Here is a 13,129-nt window from a genome sequence, read left to right as displayed (position 1 = left end):
CCCAGCCTCTATTAGGTGGGAGGTTTAAAACTGGGTCTTCCATGTTCCACGAGGGTAACTATTGCAACCGAGGCCCTGGAGTATAGTCTCGTGAGACTTGAGTGAACGGGGCTGCAGATGCCATTACAATCCGGGAAGTGTGTAGGAGCTACGAGTGGCTCGTACTATGCGCATATGCGGACGTGATGTCCGGATAGATATGCGCTCCAGTACACCATGCTATATTAGCGTGCATGCCAACGGGACGGAAGTGATTCATTTACTTTTAGCCCATTGGCCCCAATCGTGTACGGCCCGCCCCTCCTTGACTGCTATTGGCACATGGGGGTTTTTATGCCTGCTGCAGCGCAGTGGAAGCTAATCTCCATAGCCCACTCAACGGGGGAGACGTTTGAGGATATCTCTCTGCACTGATCTTCAGGTATTACTATTTCCTATGGGAAGGACGGTATTTAGTTATCACAGTGATACTATTTGTTACACCACATTGGTTTGTATTATATAATCTGGGAACCAGTGTGGGATACTTGCGAGCTTCACGTGGGGTGATAATTCAGATATGGGCCTCAATTCACTAAGCTTTATCAAACACTTTACCGAACGTTTGATAATTTACCTCATGGGTAAAATCTAATTTTGAATTCACTAAGGTGTTACAGATTTATTGAATGTTTTATCGATAAAACCTTAAATAAATCTATAACACCTTAGTGAATTAAAAATTAGATTTTACCCATGAGGTAAATTATCAAATGTTCGGTAAAATGTTTGATAAAGCTTAGTGAATTGAGGCCATGGTGATGTAGGATGCTCATCTTATTGCACATATGGGGTATGGCACTTGGGCCCTCAAGATAATACATAATAAGGGCTTTATAATTCATATATACATATATATATATATATGCACTTTTTGGGTCATGTTTAGTGCAATGATGTATGATATGAAGCGCAGGACTGGTATGCCCTGTGCTAAACTTACTGATGCACTACTATCCCCTCTTTTGGTGTTGAACACATCTTTAGGTGAGAGCTAAGTATGTGGTTAGGTACACGGACGCACAGGTGGTGATCGTTCTTGATCTATTGGGGTGATGGTCTATGGGTTGGTGATGTACCCTCGTTGTAAGAGAGAACGTTGTCTTGCATGTTGTGGATCTTTGGGCTACTTCACAGTGCTGCATGCTGGATATAGCGGTCTATGTAGATTATTAAGGCTGTAAGTCATATTGACCAATGCCATATACAAAAACTCTTTTTGGTTTTAGATCGAGTTGGTGTTCCTATGTCCTAGACTTTGGGTAAGATAGATATAATACTATTGTATATCTTGGCCGTTTGTCCTGATCTGCGCATGGATCTTTAATGGTATGTACATATTTATGTATTTTTTGACAGATGTGTTGTTTGCGATGTGCCTCTGAGGAAGCGGCTTATGGCAGCGAAACACGTGTCAGGCATTTTTATGTGAAGTGAAGGTCTGATGTTGTATCTACACTTAGCACCTACGCTCTGAAGAGAAAATTGGAGAATTAAAGAGAACTTTGGTTCATGAATAAAACCCCGCTTGCGTGTATATATTGAACTGTTGAACATAATTTACAGGGGTGGAACCACACTACTTCTTTTATCTTTGTCAGTATCAATATGTAATTGCTGCCATTCTTGCACTGTTAATGGCACAAGCCTTAAACCTGGTACAGTTAGTCATTGGGTGACTGGGGTTCAAATTCAGAAAGAGGGGTGGAACCACAAACAGCCGATCATATTTTTTTTAATCTCAATGCAAATTATTGATGCCAAAGACGAAAAAGCTCACAAACTTGGTCATTGAGTAATTGTGTTATAGGGTTATAAAAAGTGGGCGGAGTGGCCTGCACTTCCTGCCTTATATAAGGGGGGAGTGGCTCCAGGAGTGAGTGTAGCCTGATTGGCTACAATGTGTCTGCTGACTGTGATGTAAAGGGTCAAAGTTGACCCTAATGGTGCATTATGGGGGCCAACTGAACTTCTGCAAAAGTTTGCCTTCGCTGGCGAACGCGAACCTCCGAATGTTTGCCTGGAACCTTTCGCCAGCGAACCGTTCAGGCCATCTCTAGAGCCTGCATGGGTGGGTACGATAGGTGTGGGCAGGTGGGGAGGAAAGCAGGAGCCAACAGATGAACGTTCGCATAGGACAGAGCTCTCAGCTATACTGAAATAGCTGAGAGCAAAAGCATCTTTGAATTTCCCTCCAGGGCTCCCCATTGGTTCATTAACAGACCAATAGGGATCAGGAGGAGTGTCCTGTATGTAGGCAGCCAGCAGAGATCTTCAATCAACCTCACAACATTAGAGGATATTGGCATGGGGCCATTTCTGAGGAGACTGGCATGAGAACTTTTTTTGCAAATGCAAAATTTTGATGTTCGTCCATCACTAGTTGACTCTAATAAGGGCTTCCAGGGGCTTGACGGCAAGCAAAGGGGGGAGAGAGGATACTCCTGCCTTGTACCTTTATTCAACAGCACCTTATCTGATATTCTCCTATTAATCCTAAATCTAGGTGATGGGCCGCTATAGATTAGCTTCACCCAAATAAGAAATGTATTCCAAAGTCATTCTTCTTAAAACTTTCCAGAGATATTGCCACTGGCAAAAGTTTTGGTAGCATCAAGCAACGCAATGATTCTATTACCAGTATTATCAGGAGGTAACTGAAAAGAAGACTCACCCAGCATTACTGGCCCTGGATCTGGATTTCATAAAAATGAATTGGTTGGGCATAATTAATTTCTCATTGACCGTGGAAAGTCAAGTCTGTTAGACAAAACCTTGGCCAACAGCTTTATGTCCATGGTCAGCAAATAAATTGGCCTATATTATTAAGGAAGCACACAATATTTTACCGTTTTGGGAATCAACACAATCAAGGCCTGTAGCAGTGAGTCTGGGAGTATACTTTGTTTCAAGGCTGATTCATACATTTTTTAGCAGCTTTGTTTATATCCTATACTGATATAGTTTAAAAAGAAAATCATAGAGAGGCCTTCCAGACCTTGTTGTTAGGAAAAGAGGCATTCACAGCCTTTAGCTTATCTATAGTTAGGAGAACATTGAGGGTCTACCTATCATCATCATCCGAACAGGTCAAAGAGACCAAAATATATTCTTTGTTTACCCCTTGAACTTTGATCCAGCGACATATTTAAAGAGGTGCTGACTGACTGGGCCCAGGAAAAGAAAGGCCCACTTCAAATTTTTAACTGTTATAATGGTAATCCCTACCTAGGCCCTCTCATACATTATAATGTTCAATCTAGTCAACTTTTCTTTTCCATGTTTTATGTTCGCTTTCATTTGCCTTTCTGGTAATTTGAATTTACACTTGCTTGTACTTCACTGAGTGCATTGAAACACCATTTCCTAGATGTTGTTTATCTTGATGTGATGCATTCTCTTATGATTATGATAATAAAATGTTGTAACTTTGTTTGTTTGTTTCCTATATGTCTCAATATTTGTTTCCTGTTTGTCCCAGGAAATTAAACATCCCGAAAATGGGGAGGAGGGAAAGAAATTAGGCAACATTCCAAAAAAACGACTGAAAAGTAGGGGAGAGAAAAGATACACATTTAAAATACATTTTTTAAAAAAATCATAATTACAGTGGGGTGTGAAAGTTTGGGCAACCTTGTTAATCGTCATGATTTTCCTGTATAAATTGTTGGTTGATATGACAAAAAATGTCAGTTAAATATATCATATAGGAGACACACACATTGATATTTGAGAAGTGAAATTAAGTTTATTGGATTTACAGAAAGTGCACAATAATTGTTTAAATAAAATTAGGCAGGTGCATACATTTTGACACTTATCATTTTATTGATTCCAAAATCTTTAGAACTAATTATTGGAACTCAAATTGGCTTGGTAAGCTCAGCGACCCCTGACCTACATACACAGGTGAATGCAATTATGAAAAAGAGTAGTTAAGGGGTTCAATTGTAAGTTTCCCTCCTCTTTAATTTTTTCTCTGAAAAGTAGCAACATGGGGGTCTCAAAACAACTGTCAAATGACCTGAAGGCAAAGATTGTTTACCATCATGGTAACGGAGAAGGATACAGAAAGCTGTCTCAGAGATTTCAGCTGTCTGTTTCCACAGTTAGGAACATACTGAGGCAATGGAAGACCACAGGCTCAGTTCAAGTTAAGGCTCGAAGTGGCAGACCAAGACAAATCTCGGATAGAAAGAAGTGACGCATGGTGAGAACAGTCAGAGTCAACCCACAGACCAGCACCAAAGACCTACAAAATCATCTTGCTGCAGATGGAGTCACTGTGCATCGTTCAACCATTCACCGCACTTTACACAAGGGGATGCTGTATGTGAGAGTGATGCAGAGGAAGCCTTTTCTCTGCCCACAGCACAAACAGAGCTGCTTGAGGTATGCTTAAACACATTTGGACAAGCCAGCTTCATTTTAGAATAATGTGCTGTGGACTGATGAAAATAAAATTAAGTTATTTGGGCATAACAAGGGACGTTATGCATGGAGGAAAAAGAGCACAGCATTCCAAGAAAAACACCTGCTACCCACAGTAAAATATAGTGGTGATTCCATCATGTTGTGGGGCTGTGTGGCCAGAGCAGGGACTGGGAATCTTGTCAAAGTTGAGGGATGCATGGATTCCACTCAGTATCAGCAGACTCTGGAGACCAATATCCAGGATTCAGTGACAAAGCTGAAGCTGCACCAGGGCAGGATCTTTCAACAAGACAAAGACCCTAAACACTTCTCAAAATCCACTAAGGCATTCATGCAGAGGAACAAGTACAACATTCTGGAGTGACCATCTTAGTCCCCAGACCTGAATATAACTGGAAATCTGTGGTGTGAGTTAAAAAGAGCAGTCCATGCTCGGAAGCCATCAAACCTGAATGAACTACAGATGTTTTGTAAAGAGGAATGGTCCAAAATACCTTTAACCAGAATCCAGACTCTCATTGGAACCTACAGGAAACGTTTAGAGGCTGTAATTTCTGCAAAAGGAGGATATACTAAATATTGATTTCATTTATTTTTTGTGGAGCCTAAATTTATGCACCTGCCTAATTTTGTTTAAATAATTATTGCACACTTTCTGTAAATCCAATAAACTTCATTTCACTTCTCAAATATCACTGTGCATGTCTCCTATATGATATATTTAACTGACATTTTTTGTCGTAACCACCAATCATTTTTACAGGAAAATCATGACGGTTGACAAGGTTGCCCAAACTTTTGCACCCCACTGTAAATGTTAACTTGTGTTGAGACCTTGAGGTGACTACGCACCCCAGCGAAAAATCCATGCTTTGGAACCCTTTGGTATGCTGTCAAATCTAAAAATTAATTGGGATAAGTGCGAAGCACTGGTGATAGGAATGAAGAAAGAGGAAATTGATAGCATTGGGGAAAATTTCCCCTTTAAATGGCAACGGGATTCGTTAAAATACTTGGGAATTAAACTAGCAATAAATGTTGCGGAGACTGCAAAATGTATTTATATCCCAATGCTGAATACATTTAGGCTGCTTACACACCAAGACGTTACAGGCGCACGTTAGTGCTCCTGTAACGCTCCCCCAACGCACAGCAATGTAACACAAGTGGGCTGTTCACACAGCCCACGTTGCGTTACATGTAACGCTGCACGTTCCCCGCAAAGTGCAGCATGCTACGGCGTTGGAGCGGCTATAGCCGCGTTAGACTGTTTGCACATGCGCAGTGGGGGGCGGAGAGGAGGCGGGGAGAGCCAGCTACAGTAGCCGCGCACATGGCTACTTAATATTCACTGCACTGGCGGGCGCTGATTGGCCGGCGGGACCACGTGATGCGGAGTGTCTCGCTCCGCATCACGTGGTCCCGCTGGCCAATCAGCGCCGCTCTGGGAGACATTATAGGACTCGAGCCGCCTAACGCGGCTCACTCTACCGTCGGCTCTTGCAGCACCATACGTTGTGTTAGGTGCACGTTATGCGACCTTAACGTGCCACCTAATGTAACGTCTTGGTGTGCAAGAAGCCTTAGAAAGGATTTTGAAAAAATAAAGTAAATTAAAACTTTCTTGGTTCGGTAGGATTAACGTGTTAAAGATGAATATCATGCCGAGGCTGCTATAGGTCTTCCAGGCTCTCCCTCTCCCCAAAGGGTTCTTGAATTGGGTTCGAAGGGTCTTCCTTGATTTTATTTGGGAATCCAAGACAGCAAGAATAAAACTCGCCCTATTATCCCAAACAAAAGAAAGAGGCGGATTCGCGGCACCAGACCCCCAAAGATATTATAAGGCAAGACGGCGGTTCTAACGAGGATAGTTGACTGATGTAGAAACAGGGAAAATAAACAATGGGTTGTTGTAGAGCAGGAGCTTTTCGGGGAGCCTCTTGATGCTGTACCATGGTTGACGTATGTTCCCGGATGTATGTCATCCTATTAATGGACTGCTGATTGAGCATACACTAAAAGTTAGCTGATTAAAGCCTGTAAAATAAAGGACATATCACCGCATCCCTCCCCCTTGATGCCAATTCTAGGAAATAAAAAAATTTCAATGGGATCGCGCTGGTCCATTGCGCACGATCAGATTTGCAAAATGGTGTTAACCTACTTAGCACCATAGTTATCACGCCCAAAGGTGCTAAGTAGGTTAGCACCGCTTTGTGAATCAAGCCAAATATGTCTAATCGGGCAGCATTTTTACATCATTCACTTAGAGATGTACTCACCATTGTTGCCAGCGATTTAGACATTAATGTCTGAGTATTTAGTTATTTTGATGGGGCAGCAAATTTTACTCTGTTATACAAGCTGTATACTAGCACTACATTGTATGAAAGCGTCATATCTTTAGTGTTGTCCAATAAAAATATATTACGAGAATGTGAGCAGGGTACTCACTTTTGTGAGATAATATATATAATGTTTGATCCTTTTTCTAAAAATCTCATCAGCTTTAGTTTAAATATATTATATATAGGTTTATATGCAGGCTTATTTGTGAAAATGTAAGTCAGAAGCATAAATAATATTTGAACATACTGAGTTAAATTTTTCTAAACACCAGAAATTACTACTCTCTGCCTATATATACATATATAGTAAGATTATCGTTTCATTCTGCTTCCAAGAAAGTGAGCTTTTGTGTTATGGTCAGGCTTCACCAGAATTATATAACATTTTGGAAAGAATATACAGCCAAGAAGTCCAGCAGTAGATGCCATAATAGCAAAAACCTGCACAGCCGCCATGTATTTCCCTTTGGTGCTCAGATATGCCGGAATCGTGGCAATCCAGACACTGCAGAACACCAGCATGCTGAACGTGATGTACTTGGCTTCATTAAAGCTGTCCGGTAATGTCCTGGCTAGGAAAGCTGTGATGAAACTAACAGCTGCCAGAATCCCCATATATCCCAGGACAGAGTAGAAACCGATAACTGACCCTTCATTACACTGAATGACAACCTTTTCCTGATAGGAGTAAATGTCTCGTTCCTGGAAGGGAGGAGAAATAGACACCCAGGTGACACAGATTATGACTTGTACAGATGAACACACAAGCATTATACTGCTGGACAGCTTGGATCCTATCCATTTCTTCCAGGAATTCCCAGGTTTGCTGGCTTTAAAAGCAATGAAAACCATGACAGTCTTGGCAAGCAGACAAGACACAGCAATGGAGAAGATGATCCCAAATGACGTCACACGAAGCCTGCAGGTTACATCTACTGGAGGTCCAAGGAAGAAGAAGACACAGAGGAAGCTCAGCATGATGGAGACCAGGAGAACATAGCTCAGGTTTCTGTTATTAGCTTTAACAATGGGGGTGTCCCGGTGATATACAAAGATTCCAAATATAAAACCAGTCAGAAAGCAACAGTGAATGGAGAGAGCTGAAAATACTGCAGTAATTGTGTCATCGGTGTAAGAGAGAAATTCTTCCAGTTTTGGAAGACACCGATCCTTTCTTTCTTTTGCCCATTCTTCATTGGGACATTTCATACAATTCTCACTGTCTGCAAGAAATGATAAAAAAAATCAAGAATGACATGTTAGAGAGAGCAGCAGAATGACTAGAAATTGGAGAATTCTCCATCAAAACTTAGCAGCAGACCCCCTCCTCCTCCAGCAGTGTTCAGAACTGTGGCATAGAAGCTATCACAAAGCTGGGCCAGCTATAAAGATGTGACATATGGACTGTATCAATGTTAAGGTCACGATTAGTGATCGTAATCTGCTAATTACGGTTATGTGAAATGTCAAGTACATTTTCACAATTACGGTCATATGTAATTACAATTTGGACACTTAATTTATTTTGTGTAATCTATTTATAATTTCCTGTAATTTACCCATAATTTTTGCATAATTTTGTGGTGACTTTAGCGGTTAATAGCAAAGCCACCATACCTGATAATGGCCTCAATTCACTAAGCTTATCTCCTGTCTTTAATAACCTTTCTGAGCTGTTTCTAGAGTTATCCCCATGGTGATGAGGCATGTAGTATTCAGGAAACATTTTACCTCAGGCAAACCTAAAGTTACCTCTTCTGTCTTTAAAGAGACACTGAAGCGAAAAAAAAAATATGATATAATGAATTGGTTGTGTACTATGAATAATTTCTAGAAGATTAGCAGCAAAGAAAATATTCTCATACTTTTATTTTCAGGTATATAGTGTTTTTTCTAACATTGCATTATTCTATAATATGTGCAGATTACACAACACTCAGCATTCAAAATGATTCTTTCAGAGCAGTTTGTGAAGTAATGACCTCTCCTCTAGCAGAGAAAACGTAAACAGTTCACTTACAGTTGAGATAATAAAAGTCAGATAACAGCCCTCTCCACGACTAACTTAGTCGGAGAGCTTAATGGCTTGTTTGCATAGAGATAACAACTGGATTTTCTCAACTCTTCCTGTACTGGAAACAATTACACTGATGTATCTGATCTTAATGTTTTATTTCTTAGCTGTACTACACATACAAATCATAATATCATAATTTTTTTTTCGCTTCAGTGTCTCTTTAAGTCAAGGTGAGATCTCTGGAGTTTATGTTTCAACCCTTAAAATAACTACCTCCTCTGTGGTTATTTTCACATGCAGTTAATTAACAGCAAGTTTTCTCTTGCCTTATTATCACCATCATGATCTTAGTGAATTGAGGCCATTGTCACCAAAATGGCTACATGTGTTTGTTAAGGAGAACAGTGGAAAAAAAAATAATAACAACTTTAGTTTTTGAGAAAATCAATTTTAAAAATACACAGGAAAAATGAGTTTTAAATGGCAAAAAAAATAAACATTTTTCCATGCATATTTAAAAATGATTTTCTAAAAAACTACAAGATCTTTGAAAAAATATTTTTTATCTTGTTCCCACCCTCCTCCTTAACATACGCAGCAACGTTGTTGATGATAGCATTTATGGAGGCTTTGCTATAAACCAGAGAGATTAAATAGTTTAGTCTTGGTGCATATGTGGTTTGTTAAATAAAGCCACTGAATGTAACCTGTTTTGACTCTTATTCCTACCCGACTGAGAGGAATCCACCAGGCTTCCTACCCGACTGAGAGGAATCCACCAGGCTTCCTACCCGACTGAGAGGAATCCACCAGGCTTCCTACCCGACTGAGAGGAATCCACCAGGCTTCCTACCCGACTGAGAGGAATCCACCAGACGCTGACATAAATGAAAATATCAAGAATATAGTTTTGACCAGAACAAAAGGTCAAACTGGTGGTAAGTAACCAACCAAAGAAATTAATTCACAATATATTTATTCTTGTACACTACATATATCACTTAAATCTTCCTTTCTTCACAGCCGGTTCACCGGTAAAGCTGGGGAAGAAATTTTAAGTTATAATACTCTCACAGGTATATATTATCAATATGCTTCACACTATATTTACATTCAGTAACCACTTTTCACTGGATATGTATATATCATATGCTCAACCATTTTCCTGCTGTAAGCTTAGATACGACTAGGTCTACTGAGCAATTTCAGTCCTAATCAGTTTCTGTCCCTTGCTACCAAGTCCAAGCTAAATTGCTCAGCAAAACCCTCTCTAGTAACTCGCTTGTGGTATCCAAGCTTCTGTCTCTATTTGTAGTTTTAGGGTATCTCAGACTCCATCTAAAATAGCTGTATTTCTCCTTTGGAGATTCTTCCGGATTTGGTGACATTAAATAAAAAAAAAAAAAAACTAACAAAATAATACAAAGCAACATACATAAATCAAATAAATAAAGAAATGAAATAAAAAAATAAAGAAATTAAATCAGAGATAATTTATATCCTTTCTCATCTGACTAAACGCTCCTCCTTTCTTTCCTTAGATTCCGCATAGGATAAAGTTCCACAGAAGTAACTATGGTAACTGGTTTTAAACAAACGGTTGATTTCTTCTCTTTGTTAGATGCTATTCTCCATGAACTGTATTTCCTTCTTTCAAGCAAGTTCCAAGGTGACTCAGCTACACAATCTCTCTCTGTGTTGGTAAGTAACCAAAAGTGTTGTGCCTTACTGATAAGTTTCCTAACTCTCTCTTTATCTTTTCTTCTCTTTACAGGCGTGACATTCTAGCAGAGCATCTCTAGGAGTATTATTATTATTATTATTATTATTTATTGTATTTATATAGCGCCAACATATTACGCAGCGCTGCACAATAGATAAAAGGGTTAACATACAAGGTAGGACATACAGGAAACTCACAACAAAACAAGATCATGCAAATGATTTGATAATAGTATCATAGGTCAAAATAGAGACTGTTCTAGTCCACAAGAGGGGTGATTGTCAGTAAGATTGCATAATCAAGCTGGAAACACTAAGGGAGATGGCCCTGCCAGAGGCTTACAATCTAAAGGGTGGGGGTGGAGACAATAGGTGTGTCTGCGAGAGGGTGTCTAACAGAACATATTATGGTGCTGGTGTAGGGGGTATGCGAGCATGAAAGGGTGAGTCTTGAGAGCTTGTGTGAAGGTATTAAAGGTTGGGGCGAGTCTGGTGGCTGGAGGGAGCGAGTTCCAGAGAGCAGCTTATTGAGGGTGGGTCTGGCATTCCAGAGGCCACAGGAAACACGGAGCGAATGCCTAGGGGTAGGATGGATAGGAATAAGGTTATGCTGAGGGGGTGTGTGGGTAGAGTTTGGGGGGGAGGGAATGGAGGTGCATGGGGGTTGAGGACCAAAAGGGAGTCTAAGGACAAAAGGGGAGAGGGTGCGGGGAAACAGAAGGGGGACAAGGTGTAGAAGGAGGTGGAGGTACAGCATGGGGTGATGGGGGAGAGCGAGATGGGGAGGGAGATAGCTTGGAAATGGTGGAGGGGTAAGGGAGTGAATAGGAGGGAACATTTTGTACTAATGGGATAAGGTAGGATGGGGTGTGGAGAGTGGAAGCATAGATGGGGGACAGCAGTTAGACCAAGATGAGATAAATGTCACCAATGATGTGGCTGAAGGGGGTTCAGCAAAGTTGCATCAGTAATCAATCTGGTAAGGAGCAGGAGTACACCAGCTTTACTTGACTGGCTAAAACTATTATGGGATTGTTTTACAAGAAAAGTATCCCAGAAACAAAATAACAGTTGGTGGCTGAGCTACACATCCATTAGGGTCTCAGGGAAGGCAATACACTTTCTGGCATAGTTTAAGATATACTGGGATGTAAACTGGACACAGTCTTAGCTCATCCGGCATCAAAGATGCTGTAATGTATAATTAAACTGTTCAACACTTTAAAAGGCTACTGTTTCCTTCAGTTTATGTTAGGCAGGCAGATCCTGGTTCACCACTATAATCAGAGGAATATATTCATTAAAGAGAACCCGAGGTGGCCTTGTATTACGTAAGTGGGGCACAGAGGCTGGTTGGTCACACTAACACCAGCCTCTGTTGCCCCATCGTGTGTCTCAAAGACCCCCCTGCTCGCCGCTATACCCCCGCAGTGCTGGCGACACGCAGCGCGTCGCCAGCACAATGTTTACTCTAGCGCTGTCTGTCAGCACCGCTCCCACGCCTCCTCCGCATCGCCGCTACCCGCCCTCGTCCCTTCCCTCCAATCAGCGGGAGGGAAGGGACGAGGGCGGGTAGCGGCGATGCAGAGGAGGCGGCGGAGCGACGCTGACAGACAGCGCTAGAGTAAACATTGTGCTGGCGACACGCTGCGTGTCGCCAGCACTGCGGGGGTATAGCGGCGAGCAGGGGGGTCTTTGAGACACACGATGGGGCAACAGAGGCTGGTGTTAGTGTGACCAACCAGCCTCTGTGCCCCACTTACGTAATACAAGGCCACCTCGGGTTCTCTTTAAATGAAGAGACAGCACCCTACTGGCTGCAATCACTTTGCTTGTATTCAGGGACAAGTACGGTCATTTGGCACTCCTTAACGGCTACCAAAGTTCATAATTAAACAACTGACCATTGTCCTGGCACTTCCGACAATGGACTGCCACAAAACCACCTGTGGAAAAAACATGTAATTCAATAACTTATTTGTACCGACATATAAGTATATCTTGCAAAATTATGCAACACATCAACATCATATACACTGTCATATTGCACAGCTATGCCCCGCTTCATAAAAAACATTTCAAAGGTAGCTTCTCATTCATGCCTCTCAGGGCTACTATATCCATAGAGTGTATCCACCTCACTTCCCATTGTTTTAGTCGGTTTTCTTAATTGCCTCCTTTTTGGAAGGGGTTAATGCTTCCAATACACACCATCTTAGCTGTGCTGCTTTGTGTTCTGCTGCATCAAAATGTCTGGCAACAGAAGTATCATTGCTTTTTCTTTCTCTTTCACTCTGCTAAATCATGACCAGCTGTTTATACACAGGAGATTTTTTGAAATTCTCAACAAGTGTAGCATTGATGTTATGGTACTTACTATTGACAGACTGCAGGTTCATCTATCCAAGTTGAGACGGGACATCGCTAATGCAGAGGAGAGTCTGAGAGTCAGCTTGGATTCGGATGAATATAATGAAATAATTGAGGAGATTGATGACCACATCAATGCTGAGAAGCGCACTATTGCTGCTAGGAAACAGCTCAAGCTAAAGCAAGATGCGGAGGATTA

At 41.3% G+C, this 13,129-nt stretch overlaps 1 protein-coding gene across 1 annotated transcript; it reads right to left on the bottom strand.

The window, feature by feature from the left end:
• Nucleotides 1-7,133: 7,133 nt before the first annotated feature.
• LOC137548613 (vomeronasal type-2 receptor 26-like) lies at nucleotides 7,134-12,709 on the bottom strand. The gene is made up of 2 exons (XM_068271161.1): nucleotides 12,703-12,709; nucleotides 7,134-8,044 (listed from the first exon to the last, which is right to left on the bottom strand). Exons 1-2 carry the CDS (start codon nucleotides 12,707-12,709, stop codon nucleotides 7,134-7,136), a joined length of 918 nt encoding a protein of 305 aa, XP_068127262.1.
• Nucleotides 12,710-13,129: the final 420 nt, after the last annotated feature.

Source organism: Hyperolius riggenbachi, chromosome 1 (assembly GCF_040937935.1).
Source record: "Hyperolius riggenbachi isolate aHypRig1 chromosome 1, aHypRig1.pri, whole genome shotgun sequence".
Taxonomy (NCBI): domain Eukaryota; kingdom Metazoa; phylum Chordata; class Amphibia; order Anura; family Hyperoliidae; genus Hyperolius; species Hyperolius riggenbachi.
This window is presented reverse-complemented; position numbering and strand designations above follow the sequence as displayed.